Source organism: Myodes glareolus, chromosome 2 (genome assembly GCF_982192425.1).
Source record: "Myodes glareolus chromosome 2, mMyoGla1.1, whole genome shotgun sequence".
Lineage (NCBI taxonomy): Eukaryota > Metazoa > Chordata > Mammalia > Rodentia > Cricetidae > Myodes > Myodes glareolus.
The window spans coordinates 79,507,089-79,534,274 of NC_142027.1; the positions used below are offsets into that span (position 1 = coordinate 79,507,089).

Genomic DNA, 27,186 nt, shown 5'->3' on the forward strand with positions numbered 1-27,186 from the left:
AGTTCAAAAGGCAGATACATAATGATGCACCTTTTCTAGTAAAATAAGAAATCCATATCAGAACAAAATGTAAGAGGGGCTGGCAGCATGGTTCAGTGAATGAAGCACTCACGGCCCAAGCATGAGAGCCTGAGTCTGGATCCCCAGCAACCATAGAAAAGCAGGTACGGCCAGTCGCACTGTAACTTCAGCACTGCCAGGCACACCCCAGAACTGGCTCACCAGCATTACCCAATCCGACAACTGCAGGTTCGGGCAGACACCCTGTGTCTGGAAGGAAGGTGGGAGAGGGCCAGCGAGACAGCTCGGGTGTGAAAACGCATGTTGTCTGAGCCTGGTGGCCTGTGTTTGACCTGAAACCCAAGTGAAGGTGGAAGGGGAGAAGCAGAGGACTCTGCAGTACTGCCCACTGACCTCCACGTGTGCACCGTGGAGCATGTGTGCCCCCATCAAATATATCAGTCACAACGTAACAAAGAAAGTCATACCTGTAAGAGTTTTTCCTGCATTCAGAGGAGGGGCAATGACTTTGAAAAGTTTCTAAATTCAAACAGAAAAATCATCATCATTTTAAAGCATAATATTTTAAAAAGTAATCAAGAACATTAAAGTTACCAATCCTTTCGTTGATGGAGTCATTTGCTGTTGTGCTTAACACAAAACTTACTACAAACAGAGCTATTCAGATGAATCCCCAGGGAAACGCTAAAGCCACGCCCTAATTTAATAAACCCCAGCCAGATGAAGGTCTTTGTCGTGATTGTGGTTTCTGATATAAAAAGCCTCTTAGGTTCAGAAAGCGCTTTAGTATTCAAAAGACCAGTAACAGAATGAAGAACACTGTCCCAGTGAGTGGTACAGCGACATCTCAACAGCTGCAGCCCCAGGGAAAAGCACATTACCTCCCAGCCTCAACCTACAAGACCCAAAGAGATCACAGCCAGGGTCTTCCACAGGAATTCTTGGCTGGTTTTGGAGATAAGGTCGTACTCTGCGGGTCAGAGTGGCCTATAATTCATAGCATTCCTCCTGCCTCAGCTTTAAGTACAAGGATTCTAGGCATGAGTCACCATGCCCAGCATTCCCAACTAGAGAGAAACTGCCTTCTTAACCAAGATATTTATGAATACTTATTATTTGGGATACACAGAGTCGACCCCTCGAAGTTGTTCATCTTACTCCCTTCGTCACACTAGGACAATGACTAAGGGCCCTTACAGAATCGCCCTGGTGGCTCTGGACATTCAACTGCTTCAAGTCCCTTGCTGCACTTGTCATTGTAACCAAACACAAAAACTGCTTACCATGATTAAGGCAGGTTCACAAGCTTTGTTTACAAATTATTTTCATCCACCTTATTTTGTTTTTTAATTGAAAATAAAAACTTTTATACAATATATTCTGATCACAATTTCCCTTCCCCAAACTCCCCTGAGAGCCTTCCCACTCCATACCTTCTTTCTCTCTCTTTAGAAACAAAGAGGAAAATAAAAACAAATCAGATTTTTTAAAAAGTAGAAGAAAAAGCATCTCTCTCTCTCTCTCTCTCTCACACACACACACACACACACACAGCCATAAGAACACAAAATGAGAAACCCATAATATACAAGCAAAATACCAGTAAGGTGGAAAAATGCCCAAACAAAGCCATATGAAACAATAAATCTCAAAGGCTACCACTGAGTTTGGTTTAGTGTTGGCCATCCACTGCTGGGCATGGGGCTTGTGTACCCAGTGAGACTCCACTATACTGATTGCTAACACCAAGAAGTACGCATTCATCTGTCCATTGGCATCAAGAAGCACAAAAAACTGGAACAGACACCTACAGACCCAGCTAATTCCAGCTACTCAGGTGGTAGAGACAGGAGAATCCCAGAATGAGAGGCTAGCCAATATGGAAAGAGGCTCACATGATTTAAAGGGAAACAAAGCAAAAAGCTCTCTGGAAGCCCTAACTCTGCCACCTTCCCTTCTGGTTAAGGCCTTGGATGTGCCGGCCTTTACTTCTGCCTACTTGTAGAACTAACCATTAGTGAGCGGTCAGCTCTAAGAGCGAGCCGCTAGCTGATTCTAACACACACTGGATGGCCATGCTTTTTCCGCTCTGCACACTGCAGTCCCTTCCCCACTGCCCCTTCACTCCCCACCACACTCAGACCTAAATTAGTAGAGAAGAGGACTTCCCCCCGCTCCAACACGAGGTACTGGGGAGATTTCAGTCTTTCATCCTGGAAAACCTAGCAATTTTCAAAAGATGCAAACTGTCTTTTAACGTAGACCTCTTCAGAATGAAGACAGCTAAGCCTTACACACTGAAAAAAGGAACCACGGCATGAACCCACTGCCTACTGCTCACGTCTCCAAACCGCTCAGTAGCAAATACCAGGCTGCCCCACTGAGACCCATTCGAGGCAGAAACTACTCTGAACAAGAGGCAAGCTCAAAGCCATGTTCCACCTGACACGTCAAGCTAGAAACACAAATCAGACTGTAAACGAACAAAAGCAGATAAAATGAAACTGTCAAAAGAAACATAAAAATCCAGCAGTCAGTTCAATTTTTTTTAATTAACATATTTTTCTAAGTGGCTGTTTGGGGATGTGGAGGGGGGGGTGTGGGGGTGAACGGCAGCACGTATGCACAGGTCAAAAGAACCTGGGAAAACTGGTTCTCTCCTTCTGCCATGTAGGTTCCAGGGATCAAGGTCAGGTTGTCAAGAGCCTTTACCCACTGAGCCATCTTACCAACCCTACCTCAACAACCATTTTTTTTTTTATCAAAGTGGAATGAATGCCTCAAATTAGAACTTGCTTTAAGGAATTATTTTGGGGAAAACTGGACACCACATTAGTTCTTCCTAATGGTGGTCCTGAAGTGGCGTGAGAACATTCTGCATGTGAGGAAGGACGAACCTTACTGAGGGGACAGTTGGCACGATTAAAGCAAAGAACAGAGTCTCAATACCACCAACAGTCGGGATTAGAAACTGACCATGGGAAAGCGGCGTGACCAAAACCGAAGGTGGTGTGCTCAGAGAAATGGCAACTGAACAACTACAGGCCAAATCACATTAAAGTGAGTGTCTGGCTCCTGGGGTACCTTTGCCACTACGGCAATAAGCAGGAACTAAGAAAGCCACATGGATCTGTGGTCACACCATCCACAGAGACAAAGCCTCTGTGCTCCTACATTCTCCCAGGGAATTCTCCCAGCACCACCAGAATTGCACCATCTGAGCAATTCTGTACTCAGCAAAGCCACACAGTAGCAACTCACAGGCTCCTGACGACTCTCAGGACCTCCCACAGACCATACTCACGAGACAGCAGCGCCCACCAGCACTTCATTCCTTACCACAATTATACAAATTTCTTATACCTTTGGGGAAAGTTACATAAAACACAGAACAGAACTTAAAGTTAACAGTAGGCATTACTACTGTCACTAAACTGTCTACTGTTTCCTGATATTTAAATATTCACATATGCAACTAAAGACTACTGGGGCTAAAGGTGTAGCTCTGTTGTAGAGAATACACAGCACGCAGGTCCTGAGTTCAATCACCAGCAACAAGAAATTTAAAAAATAAATACCACCTAAAAGTCTCAAGCTAAGGACCAGTGAATAAGGTGGCTCAGTGCGGAAGGAGCCCTGGCAACCTGAGTTTAATCCCTAGGACATATGTGGCAGAAGAATGAGAATCAACCGTCCCTGACACACACACATACACGTTGTTCTTGACAATCACACACATGCCTATTCACACATAAACACACAGGCGTGTAATGCACACACAAAAAATAAATAAATGTAATTTTAAAAAATTAATTCTTTGGAAACAGGCATGGAGGTACACGCCTTTAATCCTGGCACTTGGGAGGCAGAGGCAGGAGGATTTCTGTGGGCTGAGATCAACCTGATTACAAAGCAAGTTCCAGAACAACTAGAAACCTTCTCTTGGAAAACAAAACAAAAAAAAATAATTTTTTAAAATAATGAATTCAGTTCTAATAAACCAGTATAAAATTGTAAAATGATCAGATGAAAACAACTATTCCAAGTATATGGAGAGAAGAGGGACATCAGACAATGTCAAATGCGTTGCATTAGAAAGCATCTTACCTCCATCGGGCTAATGAACTCATTCATGCCTCTGTTGTAGACATAGATCATGGCGTCATACAGACGATTTTCCCAACACATGAGAACCACCTGTAAAAGGAGGAGGCCCATGAGCCATGCAATACTGCCACACCAAAGATTTTCCTTCAGACTCTGAGAATGGAGATCTTTCTTACTCCTTCTTCTCTGGTGGAAACGGGAATTTAAATCCTCAAACCCAATGGAAGGATGTTACTGCAGGTTCAATAGTGGTTCAAAGGGCACAATAGCTACTTTAATGGCCCTCAACCTCTAACTTTGTTTCTTTGTAGCCTTTCCTTTTCAACTTTCATTTTACTTTTAGTAATTAAAACTGTTCTTCAAAAATTTACAATCCATCTCTTTAGCACTAGAATAAAGTGACAGACAATTCCAGCCTTGAGCTCTACCTTCCTAGAACATACACTCAGCTTGGACACACATCAGAGAAGACAATGAAATGGTGTGAGTTAAGACTCATAAAGAGGGATATATGAGAGGGTTTGGAGGGAAGAAGGGAAGGGGAAATGATTTAATTATAATGTCAAAAATAAAACAAATAATAACAAGACTTGTGGAAGATATTCAGCTAAAGACACACACACACACACACACACACACACACACACACAGCATTGTTTACGATTACAATAAGCATTCTAAAGGAACCTGACTCAATATTCAACATCTAAAGTCATTTGGAACAGCATACAAGCTAGGACCTCAAGGACACCTGGCACACGAACCAAAAACCGAAATGAACAGGACGGGTTGCATGGGCAGAAGACAGTGAGGATGGGAAACTACATGGAAAAGGACGTGGTGTGGATGAACAGAGAGGAGAGAGAACGTTTAGAAAAGGGCAGGTGGCTAGAATGAGGTCCTTGTCTTCTCTTCACTTGAGGGCTGTGTCGTAACCAGCCCTCTGGCAGAGGCAGAAGCAGAAAAACAAGAGGTATTGCTAGGATTTCCGCCCTGTCTCCTGAGTTACGGTCTCCTTGCCGTAACTGATACGTACATCTTCAACCCTAGCCTCCCTCGGCTCCCACCCAGCTGCTTAATATTCTTCACGAGATGTCTAGCAACTATCGCAAGACAAACAGCAAACAAGACTCCGGGCCTGCCTCTCAAGCTCGGACCGCTCGTTCTCCAGCCCCCTCCAGGCGACCACTGCTCACCCTGTCCGTAACACAAGTCTTCACAGACTCTCATTCCCTCACGCCAACTTACAGTCTCGCTAACATCAGAGCAAGCTGACGCCCCCCAGCACACTGCCATCCCTGGCAGCACAGTGATTCTGCTGAAACAGCCTCCTGACTTCTGTACAGCACTCAGAACACAATGCGCAGCGAGCTCTGCTTCTGCCCACCAGGCTCCGGTCTGCTCGTCTCTTCCCCTGTCATTCTAACGCTCAAGGCAGAACCTCTTCTCCCTTTGGTGGTTTTTACCTAAAACGATCTTCTTGTCCAAAATACATGTGCTATTATTGATTTCTTCTCTCTCTGTCTGAATGCCTTTTCTCTCTCTCTTTGAAAGAGAGTCTTATGTATCCCAGACTGGCTGTGGTCTTACTCTGTAGCCCATAACTTAAACCTCTATCCTCCTGGCATTGCTTCCACAACCACAAATCCTGGGGTGATTACAGGCATGCACCACCATCTCAGTTTTCTGATACTTTCCACCAGTCAGAACAATTTTCTATAGTTAGCCAACCTCACGCAGCCTATCTCTACTATATTGTCCTGTTTGATTTGTAATGTAACATTTGTTTTCAAAAAGTCTCTGGTTTTTTAACTTATCTTTCTGCTCACTGCCAAACTTCTCTCCTTAAATCTAAGCTTTATGAAGAGACACTTGACAACTAGGATGCCTGAACCCCACATATACCATCAGCCACAGCTGCCTGAACCCCACACACACCATCAGCCACAGCTGCCTGAACCCCACATATACCATCAGCCACAGCTGCCTGAACCCCACACACACCCTCAGCCACAGCTGCCTGAACCCCACACACACCCTCAGCCATAGCTGCCTGAACCCCACATATACCCTCAGCCATAGCTGCCTGAACCCCACATACACCCTCAGCCACAGCTGCCTGAACCCCACACAATTGGGGTCTGTGGAAGGCAGATGGAGGCCTATTGGTCAGGCAAACACGATCAATGAAGGAACAGTGCTTACTCGAGCGGGCAGACTGTCGACTCACCTGCTGAATGTCTAGGCTGGTGATGTCCATGTGCACAATGAGGGCTTCCACACTATCCATTAGCTTTTTGTCTTGAAAATGAACAATCAAGTCTTTCATGACCTGAGGTGTAATTCCCACCAATTTATCACTTAAAATATATGGCTCAAGGCACTCCAAAAACACTCCTTTTGCCACTGAGTTTTCACTTAATTTGTCGTACATTTGGCTAAATAAAAGATCCCTATAAAAGAAAGAAAAAAATAGTAGCGTTAGGAACATTCCAAATTTTATTTATTTATTTATTCCAAATTTATTTATTAAATTTAGTCTAAGTATGTCACATCTTTTCCAAACTTCAATTTACATCAGTTTAATAGAAACATTAACAAGGTTTGCATCGAACTTTACATTGCAATACTGCACAAAGCAACCCTTCCCAACAATTCTTTTAGAAGAAAAAAAAAATGTTGCCAAACACAGTGATACATTCCAGTAATCCTACCACCCAGAAAGCTGAGGCCAGGTGATTATCAGGTTAAGGCCATCTTGGACTAAACACAAAACTGCCTCAAAACAAACAGAGTCAGCAAGATTAGTCAGTGAGTAAGGGGGCTCGCCACCAAGACTGACAACCTGATCTCAGGCCCCAAGGGGTCGAAGGAGAGAAACAGTCCTGCAAGTTTTCCTCTCACCTACACACTCAACGCTGCAGCATGTTCTCCCCACTAAAATAAATACATAAGTAAGTATAAAACAAATGAAGCTGACCAAGTTCAGCTGCCTGCTGAAAACCACGCTGGAGATACCAGTGAGGATCCGAGCCCAGCTCTCTGGCCTACGGCCTGTGTTCAGCGGTGGGACAACTGCTTCAGAGAGCAGTAACACTGATAGTGGGTGTTAAGCGGGAAGACTCGATGGAGGAGGAAAAGTGTCAAAGAACCATGTACCCTGCTCCCGTTTCCGGCACCTAAACATTCCCAGTGAGGTACAGATGAGCTTCATCTCCGTCTCTGATCCTTCACTTTCCCAGGAAAACCACAAGTTCAGCAAACAGCAGAGACACCTCTGTGTGAAGGGCAGGGACAATGTTGACAAGACTAGGGCTAGACCACTTGGGCTAGGACCAAAGGACAAGAAGAACCAGGCTCAGGAACGCCTATCCATATCACTACCTCAAATGAAAAGGAAACAGAATTCTACAACATGAAAATCTACTCAGCATCAGGAAGGAGATGAAAGGCACACACAGTTTCTCATCAGGGAGGAGATGAGAGGAAGGTGCACACAGTTTCTCATCAGGGAGGAGATGAGAGGAAGGTGCACACAGTTTCTCATCAGTGAGGAGATGAGAGGAAGGCACACACAGTCTCTACACTTCATCTTTATTCTCTGGGGTGCTGACGCATTTCCTGCAAGGCTAACGTCAGCCTATTTTGTGCTGAAAATGTGCGCTATTTTCAGCTTCACCTTCTATAACAGAGTCCATTATGAATAACAGATAAGGTTCTAGTGGCGTCACTTTTACTAACACTCACATTAACGGATATGCTTTAGAGAGCTTTTTTTTTTTGCTGCAAACGAAAAAAATAATTAAACTCATCTTACACATTACGAGTTTTATAACTTTTTTTAACGTGAAGAACTTATTTGATAATACCTGCAAATTCTGAGAGGAAAGAGAAGTGGGCATTGTCAAAGCAACAGACTTGCCGATTATCTACACTAAGTACACCGAGCCAGAGCCGATATCCAAGGACTACTGTGTGTCCACTGGGCTTCCTGAAGGACTTGCCAGCTTGGCTCCCATACAGTCGAGTCATGAGCTTAATCCCTCTGGATACTGCCCACAGTGATGAAAACTTAATGTGGTCAGCTTCATTTCACTTTACTAAAATAAAATCCAATACTGCACCCATCTTTACACGATTTTTAAAATTATGATTACTTCACATGGGTGATAAAACTGATATTAAGTCTAATAAAATGATATTTGCACTGTACACAATTTGCTCCTAGGGGAATCTCAATGACATGAGTCCTTCTCGGAGAATACCAGCCTACAGAGAAAGATGGGAAGTGGCACACCCTCCCTCTGCTCTAGCAAGCCTACCACCTACCGCTGTGACTTCATTATCTGTGGCATCTCTAAAATGTTACAAAACCTCTAGCATTTAGTACTGATTTAACACTACATATTCACCTCTAACACTTTAATTACCATGTTTGAAACGGAAGGAACCTACCAGATAGATGGCTTAGGAATAAAGAATCAATGCTGATCAAACAGCTTATTCTCTCCTTCCCCTAAGCCCAGGACTAGACAGGATCTTAGGCCAACTGAAAAGAAAGCCAGAGGGGAAGAAGCTAAATCTAGAGGAGCTCAACCTCAGGTCTTTGAGCCACGGTGATGATGCTGCCCTGACCCTCCTGCGGCTGCTGGACCTTAAAAAGCAGGCTAGGACCAGACCAGGAGCGAAAGAAAACAAAGGCACGTGGGACCCTCACCCAGTAAAAGCTGGACGGATAGAGTCTAGTTCTGAGACTCGGGGAACTGTAGCATTTCTATCAGACCAGACAACGAGGACCTGTGCACGTGAGCCAAGGAGGACGGAGGGAAGGCTGCGGAAAGACCAGATAGTCCTCTGTATACCAGGTATACCATGACTCAGGTATTCCTCCGTGAGACTCCCAGTGACACTGTATTTACCCTGGCACAGTCCAGAGGAAAACACGCTGAGGTATCAGAAAGAAGACTGCTGGAGAGAGGTTTGTGGGAACCAGGGGCAATAATGGGATTCTAACGTGAGAAGGGGAAGAGTTCCGGCTTCTCTTAACGTGTTCTGGTTTAATGAGAAGTCCCTGATCTCAGGCTAGCTGACAGACTGGAGAATATTTTCTTTTCAAATCATACATATAAGAAATGTCTATCTACAAATCATTTCTGGGAATAACATGAAAAGTTTCTGGCAAACTTCTTACCCTATCTTGTCCTTCATTTTACAACTGTTGGGGTCATTTTAACTTCGTACCACTATGAGAGCACCCAGAACTCCAGACAGTGAGCACAAGTCACCTCTGTCATTCAACCGTCAAGTATTAAACAGTCACTTTGCACCGAGTGTCACGCTTATTTAGTATGAGACGCATGTCCTTCTATAATCAGAACTCTCTCAATGTGAAGAGTTAGGCCGACTGCAGTATCTAACACCATTAGGAAGCCTCTTTATCTGCGCTTCCTGCTCCGGAAACAAGGCTAGCATTGCCTCTCTGAAGTATGAGAGTTAAACGAAACAAAATATATAAACCTAAAATTACTAAGGTTATTTTAAAAATTAAAAACATAACTAGCAAGAAACTGAGTGTGAAAATGGGGTAAAAAAAATAACACTAAGTCAAGAAAGGAGGACACAGAGGGCTCTAACAGCTTTACGGCGCTGAGACTCCTCAGGTCTTCGCACCTGAAGAAACTTCTCACTCAATGCTGACTTATCAAGAGGAAAATGTACAATACAACACTGTCAACAGTATCTCTGCTGTGGGCACAGTACATGTCACCGATGACAGTTAAAACACTGGGGTCAATTTAAGCCATGAGGGTACAGGAATTAGGGTTCCTACAACTCAATCAAAATCAGACACAGCAAATGACTGTCCCTAAATAACCTTCACTTCCACTTCCACATGAATGTGGCTCCCAACAGACATGTATATTCATAAGTCACATGAATGCTGTAGGGTTATAGCTGTACGAGAATTATATACTCACACGTGACCTTCAGCCTTAGAAAGTGGCCTTAGCTACCGGCTAGGACAAAGAGCACAGGAGCTGGACTCCTGCGCTGAGAACCCCACCTTTCCCCAACAGTGCCTGTGTGAAGCGGACAAGTCTCTTAGCCACTTGCTACCGTGGAGCATCGTCTATAAAATAGAAGAGCAAGGCTCAGCCCATTGCCGTACACGTTCACAAGGTGCTACAATTAGAGACACCGATGTAAAGGACCTAGGAGCTTGGCCATTACAATGAGTGTTGAAGACTATGAACTAGTACATGTTGGAAATCAATAAACTTAATTTTTAAACCTAAAAAATCTAATCCAGAGTTTTACACTGACTTCATTGTTAAATAAAAAAGCTCTGGGGGAAAAAAAAAGGTAAATTAGCAAAATGAACCTAGCCTCTTTTGAATGACATGAAATACCGTGGTGAGTGACAGCCCATAAGAGTTGTACCACCCTGCAGAGATCCACAGTAAGCGCTGGGCTGAGCTTCCAGTCCAAGAGAGGGAGGAGCGATAATATGAGCAAAGGGGTCAAGACCATGATGGTTAATACCTACCAAAACAGCTGACCTGTGGGAGCTCACTGACCCTGGAAAGATAGCAGAGAAACCTGCATAGGATCAAACTAGGCCCACTGAATGTGGGCAACGGCTGGATGACTTGGGCAGTCTATAGGGGCACTGGCAGTGGGGCCAGGATTTATCCCTAGAGTTTGAACTGCCGTCTTGGAGCCCATTCTCTTTGGAGGGATACCTTGCTCAGCCTAGATAAGGGGGGAGGGCCTCGATTCTGCCTCAAAGTGATGTGCCAGACTTTGTTGCCACCCCTTGGGAAGCCTTACCCTCTCTGAAGAGTGGATAGGGGCTAGGGTGGGGGCAAAGTGGAGTGGATCGGAGTGGGAGTGGGAACCTGGTTAGCTATGCAAAATGAGAAAAAGATTGTTTTAAAAAAATTTTAAAAAGAGTTGCATCACCCTATGTGATGCCCTTCCCTCTGTTTCGGTTGCACACAAGCACAGATGATAAACCACAAGCTTCTGTTGGGAAAAGTTCATCGTATGAAGGGTCTGAAAATGAGAGAATGAAGCTGTGCAAAGTAAGAAAAATTCTAGTTAAATCTATAGAATTACTTGGGCTGACGAGCAATGGGCACTCACCTCCGTTGAAGCAGAAGGCAGTAGTCCACTATGACGGGCACTGTATCCTGGAAGACAACATAAAAGGGCATCAGCTCCCCGACCCACAGCCACTGGGAAAGCAAAGGTCGGCATTAGGTGCTGGGAGACTCCTAGGATGATACAACTTTGGACCGGCTGTCCACAAGCAAATCTGCACCCACAATTCGAGGGTAGGAGGTTTGTTTTTTTAAGACTTTATTTTTGTTTTATATTCATGGATGTTCTGCCTGTGTGTATATCTGTTCACAATAGGCATATAGCCCACAGAGGCCAGAAGAAAGCATCGAATCCACTGAAGTTACAGACAGGTGTGAACTGCCATGTGTGTTAGGAGAATCAAACCTAGGTCCTCTGGAAGAGCAGCCAGTGCCCTTAACTGCTGAGTCATCTCCAGCCCCCTGCCCAAAAAAATGTTTAAATCCATTTTGGGGGTATTTACTGTAGTTATGTAACAGAAGGAGAGGGCAGCAATGGGCAAGAGAGAAAAGCAATAAGAAATTGAATTAAATTCAATATAAACATGAGAAAATAGTAAAATTTTCTATTTTTAGCATTATTAAGTATAAGCTTATAGAGTTTACAATGACATTAAAATAAATAACAGACATCAAATTGGAAATATATTTAGTGTTGATGGTGCTTCAAGTGACTTAAATTTACCTATGTTTTTGCTTACATTCTAAACTAACTTTATAGTTGATTTAACTTCTCAGTTTTATATTTCAGAGTTCATCATGTATAGTCTCATATAAAGTGGGTGGCAACTCATAATTTTGGCCTTTTTCGAATAGCAGCTCACTATGGCTGGAAGCTAACAGTCTGGGCTTGCTGTCGTCTCTCATCCTCAGTACAGGACACCTACATCCAAGAGACCTAGACCCAGGCAGAAAAGCAGTCCCATCAGGGCTAGTGGACCACACAGAACACAGTCCACACTGGACACAGGTCACAGCAGGAAAGCCTTCTTGCCAGAGGGAAGATGTAAAGAGAACCTGTAATCCTGATGTGATCACGGGGCTGTCCTTGGCCCGTCCCCCTTCCTTGTCAATATTCCTCGGGACCAGATTTATAACTTTATTGAGACTCTTGGCAAATAGGACCTGTGGGCTGGTCAGATGGCTCATCAGTAAAAGCACTTGTCACCCGGCCTAACGTCCTGGCTCAAACCCACATGGTGGGATGAGGGGCCTGACTCCTTCAGGTTGTCCTCTGATGCCCAGACCTGTGCCACAGTACCTAAATGCCCACACATACACTCAAGCAGAATAAATAAATGCATGAGGTTTAAACCAGGAATTAAACTCCCAGAGTCACTAAGCATTAGAGCTACATAGGATCTCAACGTTCTGGAAGAGAATACTGCAGGCTGGATAACTGGGTGGGACTACTCAGGAATGCTGGGGGTGGGGAGGAGTCCAAAGAAACAGTTTAAAATACACAGATAAGGGTTAGAAATCTCTCAGCAGTTAAGGACCCAAGTTGAGCCCCTAGTACCCACATTAGCTGTAATAGTTCCAAAGGCTCCAACCCTTCCACCTCCATGTGCACCTACACTCACTCACAGACATACACACACACACACACACACACACACACACACACACACACACACACACACAGAGTTCGTGTATTTGTGTCTGGGTGTGTGTAATACATATAATTAAAAGTCATAATACATCTTTTAAAATTACATAAATTAGTAAAATTCACAGCCGGACTCTCACAAAAGAAAAGACGAGCAGGGTCTGAAGTGGACGGATGTGGGAGCCCACAAGGGTTATACAGTCAATGCACAGCTATTGGACTATTCGCAGGAAGGGCAGACGTACACTCCACCTGGAGAACCCTTCTGTCCTTTGGATAAGTCATTGTCCGTTCTGTAGAAATCCTGTGAAATCATGGCATTTCTCCCTTCTATAGTATCCCAACCTGACTTTTCCTGTAGGGCAACTGGATACCTCCCCCACACCATGAAGCCATGGTGTGAAAAGGATTCAGTCAAGTCCTTGCTCTCACAGCCAAAATCTACACAAAAGTGGTCCCCTCACACTTTATTGACAGCAGTCACTGATAAGAAAGGAGGTAGTATGTCTGCTCTAACATCTACTGGTCTTCTGCTCTGACTTACCAGGCTACTACTATTCTGTCTTTACCCTTTACCTTGGTTTTAACTAACATAGGATCATAACCCAGGAAATTAATTGTTTATACAGGAAAAAGCTAAAACTAGCGTCATAGAGAAAAATTCTCACCTGGCACCCTGCTGGAGTCCCCAGAAGAGATCCCTTTTAACTCAACCAGCTAGAGCTAAAGCAAATCAAGCCCAAAGGTCAGTACGGCTACCAGTGTTCCCAGCCACAGGGGAACTTCACAGCCACGCCCGCTCTGAAACATAAAGCACCTCTTTGCCAGATCTGTGAAAATGCACGCTTGATACTACTGTTGCTGCCTATGGGGTTGTTAGCTTGTCTGTGTGCGGATGTAACCCAAAGCTTTGTGAGATAGATCACCTCCTTCTTTTACTCTTATGCTTTATGCTTTGCCTTTCTCACTTTATTACCCTGATGCCCTGTGCCTGAAGCCTTTACCCTTATGCTTTGCCCTTATGTCTAAGGCCTTATGCCCTATGTCTTATACCCTTATCCCTTATGCCCCTATGTCTAAGGCCTTATCCCTTATGCCCTATGCCTTATACCCTTACCCCTTATACCCTTCTCCCCCCAAGGAATAAAGAAACATGCAGGTAAAACAGTCTGAGTCAGTCAGCTAGTTCTACCCCTCAGACCCCGTTCCCAAGCCAGTCTTCGCTGGTGGTAGAAGTCCTGTTCTGAACCCTGAGGGAGTGCTGGGCCTGGCACTCAGTAGCTTTTGACAGAGGACTGAGAAGCAAAGCGAGGCAGCAGAAGTCAACCAGGTGGCGCTGTAGGTCTGTTGGTCACGTGAAGAGGCTTAGAGTGGAGCAGAGGAAACACCTAGAACTGGGGTTCTTACCTACCCTGCATCCTCAATAAAAGGAAATTTGAAGGTGAAAACCTAGCTCCTGGCTGAAATTGCCCTGGCAATGATGCAGCAGGCATGGGCAGCCCATATATGGCAGTTCGGTTGAACTTGTCCAATTGGGTTTCATGGTCTAAGTTGATGAGGACGACTGACCAGGTCTCTTCCTCAAGAGGGCACCAGATGGTTGTGAGCCACCATGTGGCTGCTGGGAATTGAACTCAGGATTTTTGGAAGAGCAAGCAGTGCTCTTAACCACTGAGTCATGGCTAGGTGGGATAAACTGTCCTCTTTGAGACTGTCACTAAGACCCTGGTAACAGACTGCCACTACCTCCTTAGAATGGGAACACCCAGGCCGAGAAATTAACGTACTGGTTTTGGGAAAAGGTGCGAGTAAGGCCTTACCTGAAAGAACCAGGTTCCCAAACTCCCCCAAGGAAGAGTAAGCACCACCCATAAAGCCCCCCTTAAAGATGTACTGAAAATAAAACATCCGAACATCTCATGAGATAATGTACCACGAATACGGGCCACTAAGGGTTGCCAATGCCTGCAGTAAAACCTTAAAACTTACCAGTTTCTGGAATCTATTTTAAAAACTATTAGAGGCAAAGAAGAAAAGGAGAACTACATTTAAAGTGTTCTTAGAAAGCAGCATTCCATCCCTCGTCAGTTCTTCTCCACCAATACAGGTTTTAAAACAAAAGGGGAGGGGCACGCACTGCTGTTTAACAGCACTGGAAATTACTAAGGCACTTATGCATGATTCCACTGCTGGGAAGTGGCTGGTGTGTCAACTGAGGGCTTTGTCTTCCTAGTGTCAGGGAGAGCCAGCTGCAGAGGCTGGAGCGGTGAGTGAAGTGTTTGGGATAGAGGACATAGAACAGGCAGGAAGGGGGGAAGAGAGCAAGAGGCAGCAGAAAGTAGAAAGAAGGAGTGCCCGTGTGTGCATGACCGGAATCCCAAACAGGAAAGTGAAAGCGCTGGGAGACCGCGGTAGCTCAACAGGGAATTCAATAATGTTTCCATCCAGAAAGAGCACACCACACACAAGAGGGAAATGGCCCGAATGACTCTTGGAGATGCAGTGGTTCTAAGAATAAAGGCCAGGAAGTAAGCCTGCCATCTGGGAGAGCACTAACTCCTCGGGTTGACCCCTGACTTACCCAGCGACAGTCAATGCCAGAGCTAACAATGTTTCCTACAGCCTTAATGAAATGACCTCTCAATATAAAACCCAGAAACCAGCAATTTGAAGACATGGCTCTAAGAATGCTGATCTCACAAACCTTCTTGAAAATGCTCCTAAGTCAGAAAGTACATAGTGTTCTCTAAGGTCCTTCTCATTCCAACCTTACCCACTTTCCCATTCCTTCCTTACGCTATTACATGAATACTGGTACCTTCTTCCTAAAAAAACTACAAGCTGCATTCTCCCCAACCAGTACCCTAATGCTGCTGTCTTGAACTTCATAGGGTACACAAGGGACAAGTGTGTCCTCCTGCGATAACACTGCAACCGAGCCAGTGCATGCGTTACTGTACTTGAATTTTCCCCGAACATAAATCCAAGAGGACAATTCACCAGGATGACTTATGTTAAAAACAAAACAAAACAAAACAAAAAAAAGACAGTAGGAAAAGAGAGAAACTATAAACCAGAAGATACAAACATCCAACAGATACTCAAAAAAGAACACACGCAAAAATAAATAGGCAAACAAACAAATAAATAGGGCACATCCATAGGCTAACAACTTCTCGGTACTAAAAGATAATGAGATGACTGAAGAGCCAGAAATAGGGGCTACTAAGCAGATGAATAAAATAGTATCAATTCATACTAAGAAAGTAAGTTATAAAATTAATTTGGAACCAAGACAAGAATGATACCAAAGTACATAAAAGCATGAGTAACTAGACTGGAGAGATGGCTTTGCAGCCGAGAGCACTGGCTGCTCTTGCAGAGGACCTGGGTCCAATTCTAAGCACCCACATGGTGGCTCACTATCATCTGTAACCCCAGCTCTAAGGGTTTTTGGCTTCTTTGGGTATTTCATGCACATGGTACACAAACACCCGTGCAGGCAAAACACCCATGAACATAAAATATTTTAAAAAAGGAAGAAACATTAGCTTGAAGATAAAATTTGAAACAATGAAGAAAAATTCATCAAAAAAATTGAGATCCTGAAAAATAACCATACAGAAATTTGGGAAATCAAAGAATAAATCACACAGAAGGACCTGCATAAAAGCTTTAGATACAGATTGGAACATTTCTGCCTGGATGGGGGAGGACTATGAGGTCCCACCCCTATCTCAGGCCCTGTTGACAGCTTATGGCTGTGGGCTCTGGTACATCCCCACAATCCAGTAAATGCCCTACACCCAGGCCTGTGCAAACAGCCCTGATTAAACTCAGTGGGCTATTCAAAAACAAACAAGCAAGGGTATGCTAGGAAGAAATGCGGTTGCAGAAGGAGACAGGAGAGAGGGGTGGGGTAAGTATCATCAAAATAAATTATATATATAAAACAGTAAAAAAATAAAAGTTATTGTTAAAAAAACTCAAGGTGGGTGGTACACACCTTTAACCCTAGCACTCAGGAGGCAGAGGCAGATGGAACTCTATGAATTCAAGCCATCCTGTTCCATAGAGCAAGTTTCAGGACAGCCAGAACTGCATAGTGAGATTATGTCTCAAAACCAACAAAACCAAACTGAACAAAACAGCAGAAAATATCACCAGAGACATGATCAAGCCCAAAATGAATTCCAGGTATGGAGACAATGTCAAGACAACAGCACATAGAGATGTATAACAAGAAAAGGCAATTAATAATCACAATTAATGGTCACAACCCAGACTTCCAAGAACTCTGCAAAATGTTCAAGACCCACCTACAAAGCCATGAGGCAGAAGGAGAAGAGATAAAGGCTAAAGGCATATACAAACACAATGTGAAAATCTAGTAAAGACTTCCCAGACCCAGGGGAAAACATCCAAACTCAAAGACATTTAGACGTGACCACAGAAGAACCTAGTCACGGCATGTCATAGCAAAATGTCAAAATACAAAGCTGAGAAATCATACTAAAAGCTATAAAGGAAAGACTTCCAAACACACACAAAAGCAGACATAGCAGATTTGTCACCGGCACCGAAAGCCAGGAAACCATGGCTCCTGTAGATTTTAAGCACTAAAAAGTAACTGCCAACCAAGTTCATTCCATGAAGCCAAGCTCTCTCTTAAAACTGACAGAGAAACGAGTGTTTCCAGAACAAACTGAGGCAATTCATGACAACAGAGCCAGCACTGTAGAAAATTCTTAAGGGATACTCTATGCAGAAGAAGATTATTCTGCCCACAAGGACACAGGAGAGAGTGTATTTCACAAGAAAACAGATAATGGAGCACAACAAGGCTGGAATCAATTCACCAGCAAACCAACGAGAAGGAAAAAACCTGCCATTTATCCACCCAAACAGAACCATCAACAAAACCGTAGAAAATAGCAAAACCTCAACAACTGGAGGCAAAGACTGCTCATTCATTTCCCGGCTGCCCAGACCCAAAATACTCACACAGAAACTATATTAATTGCAAGACTGTTTGGTCAATAGCTTAAGCATATTTCTAGCTAGCTCTTACATCTTAAATTAATCCAATTCTATTATTTTATATTTTATCAGGAGGCTCGTGGTTTACCAGTACGGGCTCGCAGGCGTCTTTCTCCTCAGGCAGCTACATGGCGTCTCCCTGACTCCGCCTACTCTCTCCTCCTCTGCTTGGAATTCCCACCTTGCCCTATTCTGTGCTGCAATAGGCCCAAAGTAATTTCTTTATTAACCAATGGTATTCTAAGAAAAAAGTCATTCTAAGAAGCAGGTATTTCCGACAGCAAAACAAGACAAGAACATACATGTCACACACACAAACAAAACAAAACACAACAGACAATTTCCCTGATAAACACACATGCAAGGAAGACGTCAGACTGTCCCTGTTTTGATGTACTTGAAGGATCTCATGAACTCCACCAGAAAAATGCTAGATCTGATGATACTTTCAATAAAGTTGCAGGAGACAAAATCAAAGCACATGACCAATTTTTATACATACCAATAACAAATTTGCTGAGAAAGATAATAAAATAATAAAGAATAATAAAATTGCCTCATCCACCACTGAAGAAGAGAGGAAGAAACATAGCCACAGAGGTAAGCGCCTGCACAATGTGCAGACACTAGAAAAGAAACTGAACGAGACACCAGGCACTGAAGAAGTCTGCCATGCTCCAGAATTGGCAGGATTAATATTATGGAGATATTACAATACTAAAAGTGTTCTGCAGGTTCAATAGAACACCTTCAAAAATTCCAATGGCAGGTAGAGGAAGGCAGAAACCTGAACAGCAGGCATTGCATACTGATTCCAAAAGAAAAGTGAGGTGGCTGGTAGCAGGCATGAGGCGCCACCTGCTGGTAGAACATAATTAGCACTACTGACATTTTAACTAGTTGGGTTAGTTTTCCTGTTTTCAATAATAGTTTTATTTTTAAAATTTGTTTTTCTTGAGGCAAGGTCTCACTCAGTGATGCAGGCTGGCCTTGCACCTATGATTTTTCTGCCTCATACTGCTGAGCAGTGGGATTAAGGATTAAAGTACAGCAAACCTAGACTAGACACTAACTCAAATGATCTCACCCAGCAAAGGAAGTCTTTTTAAAAGTACTATTCCTAAGTCCCGTGTATAGAGGGAGAAAGCCAGTCTCAGAACATAAAGCTATCATATGAAAATCCCAGGGGTATGGGGAGATGGCTAAACTGACAAAATGCTTGCCGTGCAAGCATGAGAACTGAGTCCAATGCCCAATCCCCACGTAAAAGCAGGGCATGGCAACATATGTGTAACCCAGCACACGGCAGAGATGACAGGAGAACCCCTGGGGACTGCTACCCAGTCGGTCTACTCAAATAGGTGAGCTCCAGGCTCAGCGAGAGGCCCTGTCTCAAAAACTAAGGAGGAGAACAATTGAGGAGGACCCTCAGTATCCGTCTCTGGCTTCCATGTGCACACACTCACACATGTGCACACACAGAAGACAGAGCAGAAACAGGCGGACATAGATGGCACAGTCACAGACAGGAAGCAAGGAAGGAATGAAGAATCTAAATGCTAGGGGCAAACTTCCTCTTATAGGTCGTTGGCCAGAAAGGTCCTGTGGGTCCCCCGAAACAATAGAGACTATGGCCTCTGCTGTCGACTGCCCTTGGGAACTAGAAGGGAAGACCCCACTGTGTGAGACTCCAGGTGCTTTGGTCCAGGACATGAAGGAACAAAGCTGAAACTGAGTCGGAAGCTCCCTCCCTGTTGGCATTTCATGGTGCTAGAATGTGCTCCCAGGCTGCTGCGGGAGAGCTGTCACCAATGGTCTCACTCAGCTGGTCAGTTACACTAAAGCCAGCAGTCAAGGTGTGCCCACTGGTGCGATTACGGAGAAAAGCCACTTTTTTCTAATTGAGTTGAGGCCTGCTCTACAAGAGGGAATTCACATCTGGTACAGTAAACTCGGACAGGAGTCTGCTCCTAGTGAGGAAGTTACTTCTGCTGTTAGGCTAACTGGGCATGATGTACCCGCCTGTCAACTTCCTTCTACATAATCACGCTGATGCCAAAGCTCCTGCTGCCCTTGGGCCTGGTAAGAGATGGGTGGTGGTCACTGCAGACACTCTTGGTTTACCTAAGTGATGTCAAACACTCAGTCCTAAATGGGGTATCTACACCACCTGCTCCCAAGCACATCACAGAAGAGGCTCAGGAAGAATGTGAGGGCCAGAGGAAAGGGAGTGTCATGGACCATTGTCTTCTAAGCATGGCATTAACACTGCTCTCATGAGCTCTCTACGGCTGCTACTACCTATACAAGACCTGCACAAGACCTGGTCCGTCGACATTCTGTCCTAACATAGAAGAGGGTCTTCCTCTTCCTGCGGGTTTATGGGCAGTTCACTCTCTGATGTGGGGAGAGGCTTACAGGCTCTACTCCTCTTCGAGATCTAAGGTTAAAGAATAAAAAGACAAGTGACAAGACATGCAAGTAGAAGAGGATGGGGGAGGAAGAAGGGATGAGCAGGGAGAAAAGGGAGAAAAGATATGGCAACAGGGTGAATAGAATCAAAACATAATACATACAGGTACAAGTATAAAATATTATAATATGAAATAAATATTAAAAAGACAATGTCCCTCCTAGTCAGAAGTCATCCTCCCTTTATTTGAATACATCTAACAACAGAAAGGCATTCATCCAAGAGCTATTTCATCAGCAGGACTTCATCTCATACTAAAATGCGCGAGCTCCTACTCCTCCCCCTCTCCTTCCTGCTCTGCCTTCTCCCCCTCTCATCTTCTAGACACCAGACTGGCCTCAGAAATCACGAAACAATAAGGGACAGCCTAAAACTGAATATCCTCGGGTCTCATGCTCTTGCGACTCACAGTTACACGAAGTCTTTCACCACATTCCACACCGTCTCCTGATCTCACCCCACTTAGACAGCCCTCTAGGACGCTGTGTGCTGCAGACAAAGTCCAAAGGTCATCCATACATGTGCAGTGGCCCTCTTACACATGCTCTCACCTCAGCCATGGCAGAGAAGCTTGCCCATGCAGCGGGCCGTAGTTAACACAGAGACTCCTAACTGGCGAGTGCTGAGAGCAACAGAGTGCCCAGCCTGAGGTGAGGCATTTCCATCATCTCCTTCAAGGCTCAGTGGGCACCATGAAGAGGAGACAGGAAGAACTTGGGAGCCAGAAGACAGAAACGAGTGTTTTGGTCCTAATCGGTGTGGACCCTGTGTGTTGTGACTGGTAAGGTACCCAGTTGTTTTCTCGTGAGATGTCAGGCTTGCTCGGGGAGGAAAGTCACTTCCGATGCTATAAACCTGGCCAGGAACCCACAGCTCAGGAGTTCATGGCCCTTATGGGGACCACTAGATCTGAACAGACTGAACCCTTCACAGATGAGGACACACACATTGCTGAGGGCTATTAGCTGTTAATGTTGCTAAGGGAGGAGGAGGCACTCCCTCCAGTAACTGACCCCCACCTATGCAGATGAGAGCAACCCTTACTCTGTGGGTCACATGAAAACAGAGTGAGAACAGGTTAGAAGAAGAAACACAACAGGAGAGGTTGGGTGGTTAGGAGGGTACTGGGGTGAATACATATTAAATTTAAAAAATAGTTTTAAAGCCTATCTAGCTAGATCTTCGGAATCTAGGTCATTTTCAATATAGATTCCTGGTGCCATCTCTGACAGGCTCATCACTAAATCTTTACCTAAATTACTAATAAACATGTGGTATGAAGTATGTACACACATGTATACTACATACACTTATACATACATGTGGAGATTACTTACAGGAGTGACAACAAACTGGTAGAAAAGGAGTATAGGATCCACACAAAACTCTGAAGTCTGTATAGGCAACTGCGGATCAATGCTCTTTCAGAGGAAACGAGGAGACCAGATGCTGGATATCAAGTGCTGTGGTAAGAAATTCACTGAAAACTCCCAATTTCACCCAGGCAATAAAATGACAGTACAGAGAGGAGGAAAAAAAAAACTTATATACAAAAGAACATTAAGAGAGAATCAATAACAGGTCAAACTATCTCCTTTGTGTACGGATGTTTAAGCATCCACACTGATCCAAAGCTATTCACAGATTATTAATCGTGACTCCAGAGTGTTCCTGAGAGTTAGAATACCTGGGGTTCTAATACTGGGTCTTAAGATGTAAACAATTACATTGTAGCTGTACATGTCACACGTGCTGGGCTCCAGGTCTAACTTCTCTAACACATGACATCTGAACTTTTCCAACTACGTTCTGTGCTCATGAGAACTGTCTTGTTCAGCTGTGCAATGAAGCGCTCCAGATGTAAACCCCAAAGTCCAAATGTTTACATTCAAGTGCTGACTTCACTGTTTCCTAGCTCTGGATACGAATGACTCACCTCGCCTCTCTGTGCCCCAATGTCAGCTACAAGGCTGAGCAGCAACTACACCTGCCTTGGAGAGTTCTGCCCAGACTCACATGGCTGATGTGCATTAACAATGCATTGCTTTAATACGGTCTGAAAAGAGCTTACTCAAGCCTGGTCCCTGGTGGAGGCCTGCTGAACGATGGTTGAACCTTTAGGAAAAACAGCCTGGTGAGAGCTTAATTAGGTCTCTAAGAGAAATAATTTTTTTCCTCACAGGAACCCATGAGAACAAATTGCTTAAATGAGTTCAGAACCTTTGGAGCACTGTTCTATGAGCACAACTCAACAATCAATCACACACACCCTACTGCTTACAATGCCATTGAACACAGAGCCCACCCCGAAGCTGATCAGATACCAGTGCTATGCTCTCAAACTGAAAAAGAAAAAAAAAAGAAAGAAAAGAAAAAAAAAAAAGGTAAGCTGAATGAATCTATCTGCCTTTATAAAGTAACTAGCTTTAGATTTTTTCATAACACTAAATAGATTAAGACAAAGGCTTTGTGATGTAATAGAATCTATCAAACGATGTGCATCAGCTGTTTAAAAACCAGAAGATTAGATGTCTACTAGAATTATTTTGTGCTGGTTTGAAAGAAAATGGCCCCCAAAGGAAGTGACACTATTAGAAGGTGTGGTCTTGTTGCAGGAGTTTCGTCACCATGGGGGGCGGGCCCTGAGGTCTCCCTTGCTCAAGCTTCCCTCAGTGTGACTTTCAGTCACCTTCCTGCTGCCTGCAAGAAGCAGCACTCGCAGCTCCAGCACCACGTCTGCCCATACGCTGCCATGCTCCGTCACGAATAGACTGAACCTCTGAAACTGTAAGCGAGCCACCCCAATTAAATGTTTTCCTTGTAAGAGTTGCTGTGGTCATGGTCTCTTTCCATAGCGATAAAAACCCAAACTAAGATACATTTTATTTTAAATTTTGAGGTGGCCCCATGGAGCCTGTTGCACTGAACTTGCTACACAGTCAGAGACGATCTTGAACTTCTGATTCGTCATTGCCTCCCCTCCTGTGTGCTGTATTTATAGGCATGGGCTACCTCACCCAGTTTATGTAACACTATGGCTCAAACCCAGGACCTGGTACTTGCTAGGCCAGCACTCTACTGGGTATAAAGCTAGCCATGAAATCATCGTTATCATCTACTTAGTTCATTCCTGCTCATCTGTGTGTTCTTTTGTTTGCTCTGAACACAGCACTACAATGACTGCTAAGCACCGGGCTCTGAAGTCAGGGACTGATTCAGACCTGAGTTCAGGCCTGACCACTTCAGTGGCAGTACTAGGTTGAGAAGTAACTTAACCTCTAAGCTTCCTTGGATAAAAGGAGGGCAAAAATGATACCTATACTTCATGGAACTGTGAGACCTCGATGAAATCAAAGTCACACACTTTGCATGCTGTCTGGCTCATGCAGTATTTGCTCAGTGGATCTTTGTCAATGATCACTATTTTGTTTGCTTGGATGGTTGGCTGGTTAAACTCTTTAACACTTTTAGAAGGCAAAATCTGAACTGTATTGTTCTCCTCTGAAGTCTTGGCACTCTTCTAGCATCTAACTTTAGGTAACTGCCTCTCTCCGTATCTGTAGATGCTGTCATTTACAAACTGTTATAGTCCGAAGACAAAATGTCACCCACCAGTTCATGTGTTGAACACTTGGTCCCTAACATTGTGTTATGTGTGAATACATATGTCTATCTCTGCCCACTTCTCAATTAATTTCTTCCATCTTTCCCTAATGGATGATTCTTTTTAACAAAACACACTTTCAGTGACTATCATGTCACTACCTCTTGGTGAAGTATGCTCTTATAAAAACATTAAAACTTTCTTTTCAATCAACACCCCACGGCATACTTTTTATTATTGTATGTGTATATGTGTATACAAGATATAGGGGGCACACCATGGCTTACAAGTGGATGTCAGATGAGAACTTTTTGGAGTCAGAACCCGTGGGATCTAGGGACCAAACTCAGGTCATCAGGCTTCCACTGCAAGTGCTTGTACTCACCGAGCCACCTCAACTGGCCCAGAAACCACCAATGCATACAAGCTATTCTTCCTAAGCCATTTGCTTCCTTTCTTTCCTATGTGGTTTCCTCCTCAGGCTACTTATTCCATAACTATCGGAACTCATTTATCCTTCTCCATTGACAAACTTAATAAGACCCCAGCCATGCAACAATGGAATCTGCACTGAACAGTGCAGTTTGGGAAACCAAATGCTCCTCTGTGATGCCAGTCTGGTCTACACAGCAGGTTCCAGTCTAGCCAGGTCTACACTGTGAGACCCCCGAAGCAAAACAAACAAACATACAAACAAAAATGGTGGGGACCAAGAAGGTAAGTCAGCAAGTAAAGGCACCTGCCACCAAGCCTAGTGATTGAGCCCAAGCTGTGGGACAAGCATGTGGAAAGAGAGAACTCCTAGGGACTGTCTTCTGCATTCTACACATATACCATGGCACATACAAAAGAGGTGGGGAACTTGCACGCAGTTCAGTGGGACAGTGTGTACTGAGTGTGTGCCAGGCCCTCAGCTTGATTTCCAGCAGTAAGAGGACTGACAGAAATCATTTGTGACTTAAGATGCCAAAAATTTACCATCTAGCTCATTTTAGAAAAGTCTGCTATTCCTGATACTCAAATATTTACTTAAAGAAGACTTAAGATTGGCTAGGAAATGTGATTCAGGGCTGAAGGGTTTGTCCTGTGGGGCTGGAGGGCGGCTCCATGATTAAGACACTGGTTGTTTTCATAGAGGACCTGAGTTCAATCCCCGCACACACATGGTGGCTGGCAACCATTTGTAACTCTGGTTCCCTCATGAGTCAACACCTTCTTCTGACTTCCATGGGCTCATTGTACACATACATGCATGCAGACCAAACACTCATACTCATAAAATAAATAAATAAATCTTGAAAAAATAACAAAGTATTTACCCAAAGGTGAAAGGCCCTAGATTCAATACACACACACACACACACACACACACACACACACACACACACACATGTGCACGCGCGCACACACACACACACACACCACACACACACCACAAAATACAGGGAGAGAAGAGAGCTGCCGCTATAGGGGTTTTTTGTAAACAGACTTAGAACAAATATAACTGGAGATCACTGCAAATAGGAAAACCAACATAATACATATGCAAATCTTTAAGCTATTCCTCGGCTTGCACTTTCATTAAGTTCTAAGATAATCTAAACATCTTTCATTAGCATATTTTATAGACTAGAATATACATGGATATATTTATTTTATGTCTATCTGGAGTCACAGGTGTTTGGGGAACTAAATTTAAACCTTAGCAGCCCACTCCCTCCTTCACAACCCTAGTTAATATAAATGTGAGCCGGCAGCCACAGTAAGGTGTCAAGTCACAGGTGTGTCCCTTCACATAGCAGCGAGCAGCAGTTCACTGTCTCTTCCCATGTACCAGACACTTCTTCAAAATTTAGTCTTGTACGATTTCCCTGCAAACGCTGAAACAAGGCTCTCGACACTAAAGGATGCTTAAGGGCCAAAACCTGGAAGGCACGTCTGCAAGGCAGAGGAGATGCGTGAGAGCAGCTGCAGCCGGCCGGCGGGCATACCTGAAAGTGCTGCTCCATCACCTGGATTTTCCCCTGCTCTGGGCACTTTTTCAGAGCCCGATCTGCATAATGGAACAGGATCTCTACCATCTGCAGGAAAAACAGCTTTGTGTCAGAATCAAAGGGTACGGCTACATTTGTTCAACATTAACATGCATGGTTAGTACTGAATTATGCTTTATCGTTGTATTAGAAACACAGTTGGGATTTTGGTGGCTTTATTCCCTAATGCTCTCAGATGAAGGGCTAGTATTAATTTGCTAATCTTTCCTAAGAAATGTATGTTCCAGACCTCGGTGGTATTATATTGCTCAGGAAATGAAAACCTGGAGTCGAGTGCCTCAGTAATCCTCCCTGCAGAGAATGGACAAACCATTCGTGAGTCTGGATCCCCCAGTGTTCCTTCTCCGTGGTGCTCTCCCGACTGTTGTGCTGGTTTACCAGCTTGGGGGAGGGCAGTAGTGAGACCTGACCCAGCACTGCAGATCACACGGGGGACTTAGAGCCTGGCTCGCTTCTCTCCTCGGTACAGCCACTTGCTTGATCATCCCCAAAGATATTTGCAAATGTGAAAAGCAAATCTGCACTGTGCCCTGCTGAAGACAGCACTGAGATGCTTACCCGATCTGCGACGACAGCCTTCCTCTTACTGACATCCCCCGAGAGTCCTTCAGAGAAACAAAGTCCAACAGGAAACAAAAGTTAGTGCTCAGCTCCAGAAGGGAACCTGGGTTCTGGTCTTCCCTCCACAAACTACACTAACACATTCAATTACAAAAGCCTCAGTATCAAAGTCCTGGATAATGGAACTATCTCAGATCCACTAGACTAATAGCCTTACCAGTGTGCTTCCCATTTGTCTCAGTAAACTTCCCTTATGAAGATTCCAAGCCCACAGCATTTACTTACTTACCCACGACTGCTTTTGCCTTTCCTTCATGAAAAGACCACGCAAGAGCCAAGGCTTCTGTAAGACAATCCTGCTTCAGGAGATGATCCATTCTCTAAAATGAGTAAAGGAGACAAGCCAGACCCTGTTAGTGGACCGACGGCCAACTGGATTTCCTCTTCTACCCTCACAGAACGGCTGCTTGAGAATGAACAGTACGTTAGCACAGCGTTACACGTGTCGGTGAGAGACTGGCTGAACAAAGCTCTTCGTAAGGCACTGGGCACTGTGCGGACTTGGATGACAGATA

At 44.3% G+C, this 27,186-nt stretch overlaps 1 protein-coding gene across 6 annotated transcripts in view; it reads right to left on the reverse strand.

Moving 5' to 3' along the window:
- Vps8 (VPS8 subunit of CORVET complex) overlaps positions 1-27,186 on the reverse strand; it is a 212,800-nt gene that overhangs the window by 121,809 nt on the left and 63,805 nt on the right. For all 6 annotated transcript variants that reach the window (XM_087902093.1, XM_087902102.1, XM_087902095.1 and 3 more), the window contains 7 exons: positions 26,901-26,991; positions 26,609-26,655; positions 25,988-26,077; positions 11,275-11,321; positions 6,359-6,581; positions 4,129-4,218; positions 489-540 (listed from right to left, as the gene is read on the reverse strand). In XM_087902093.1, coding sequence (XP_087758219.1) covers positions 489-540; positions 4,129-4,218; positions 6,359-6,581; positions 11,275-11,321; positions 25,988-26,077; positions 26,609-26,655; positions 26,901-26,991 — 640 coding nt within the window. The remainder of the gene's footprint in view (positions 1-488; positions 541-4,128; positions 4,219-6,358; positions 6,582-11,274; positions 11,322-25,987; positions 26,078-26,608; positions 26,656-26,900; positions 26,992-27,186) is intronic.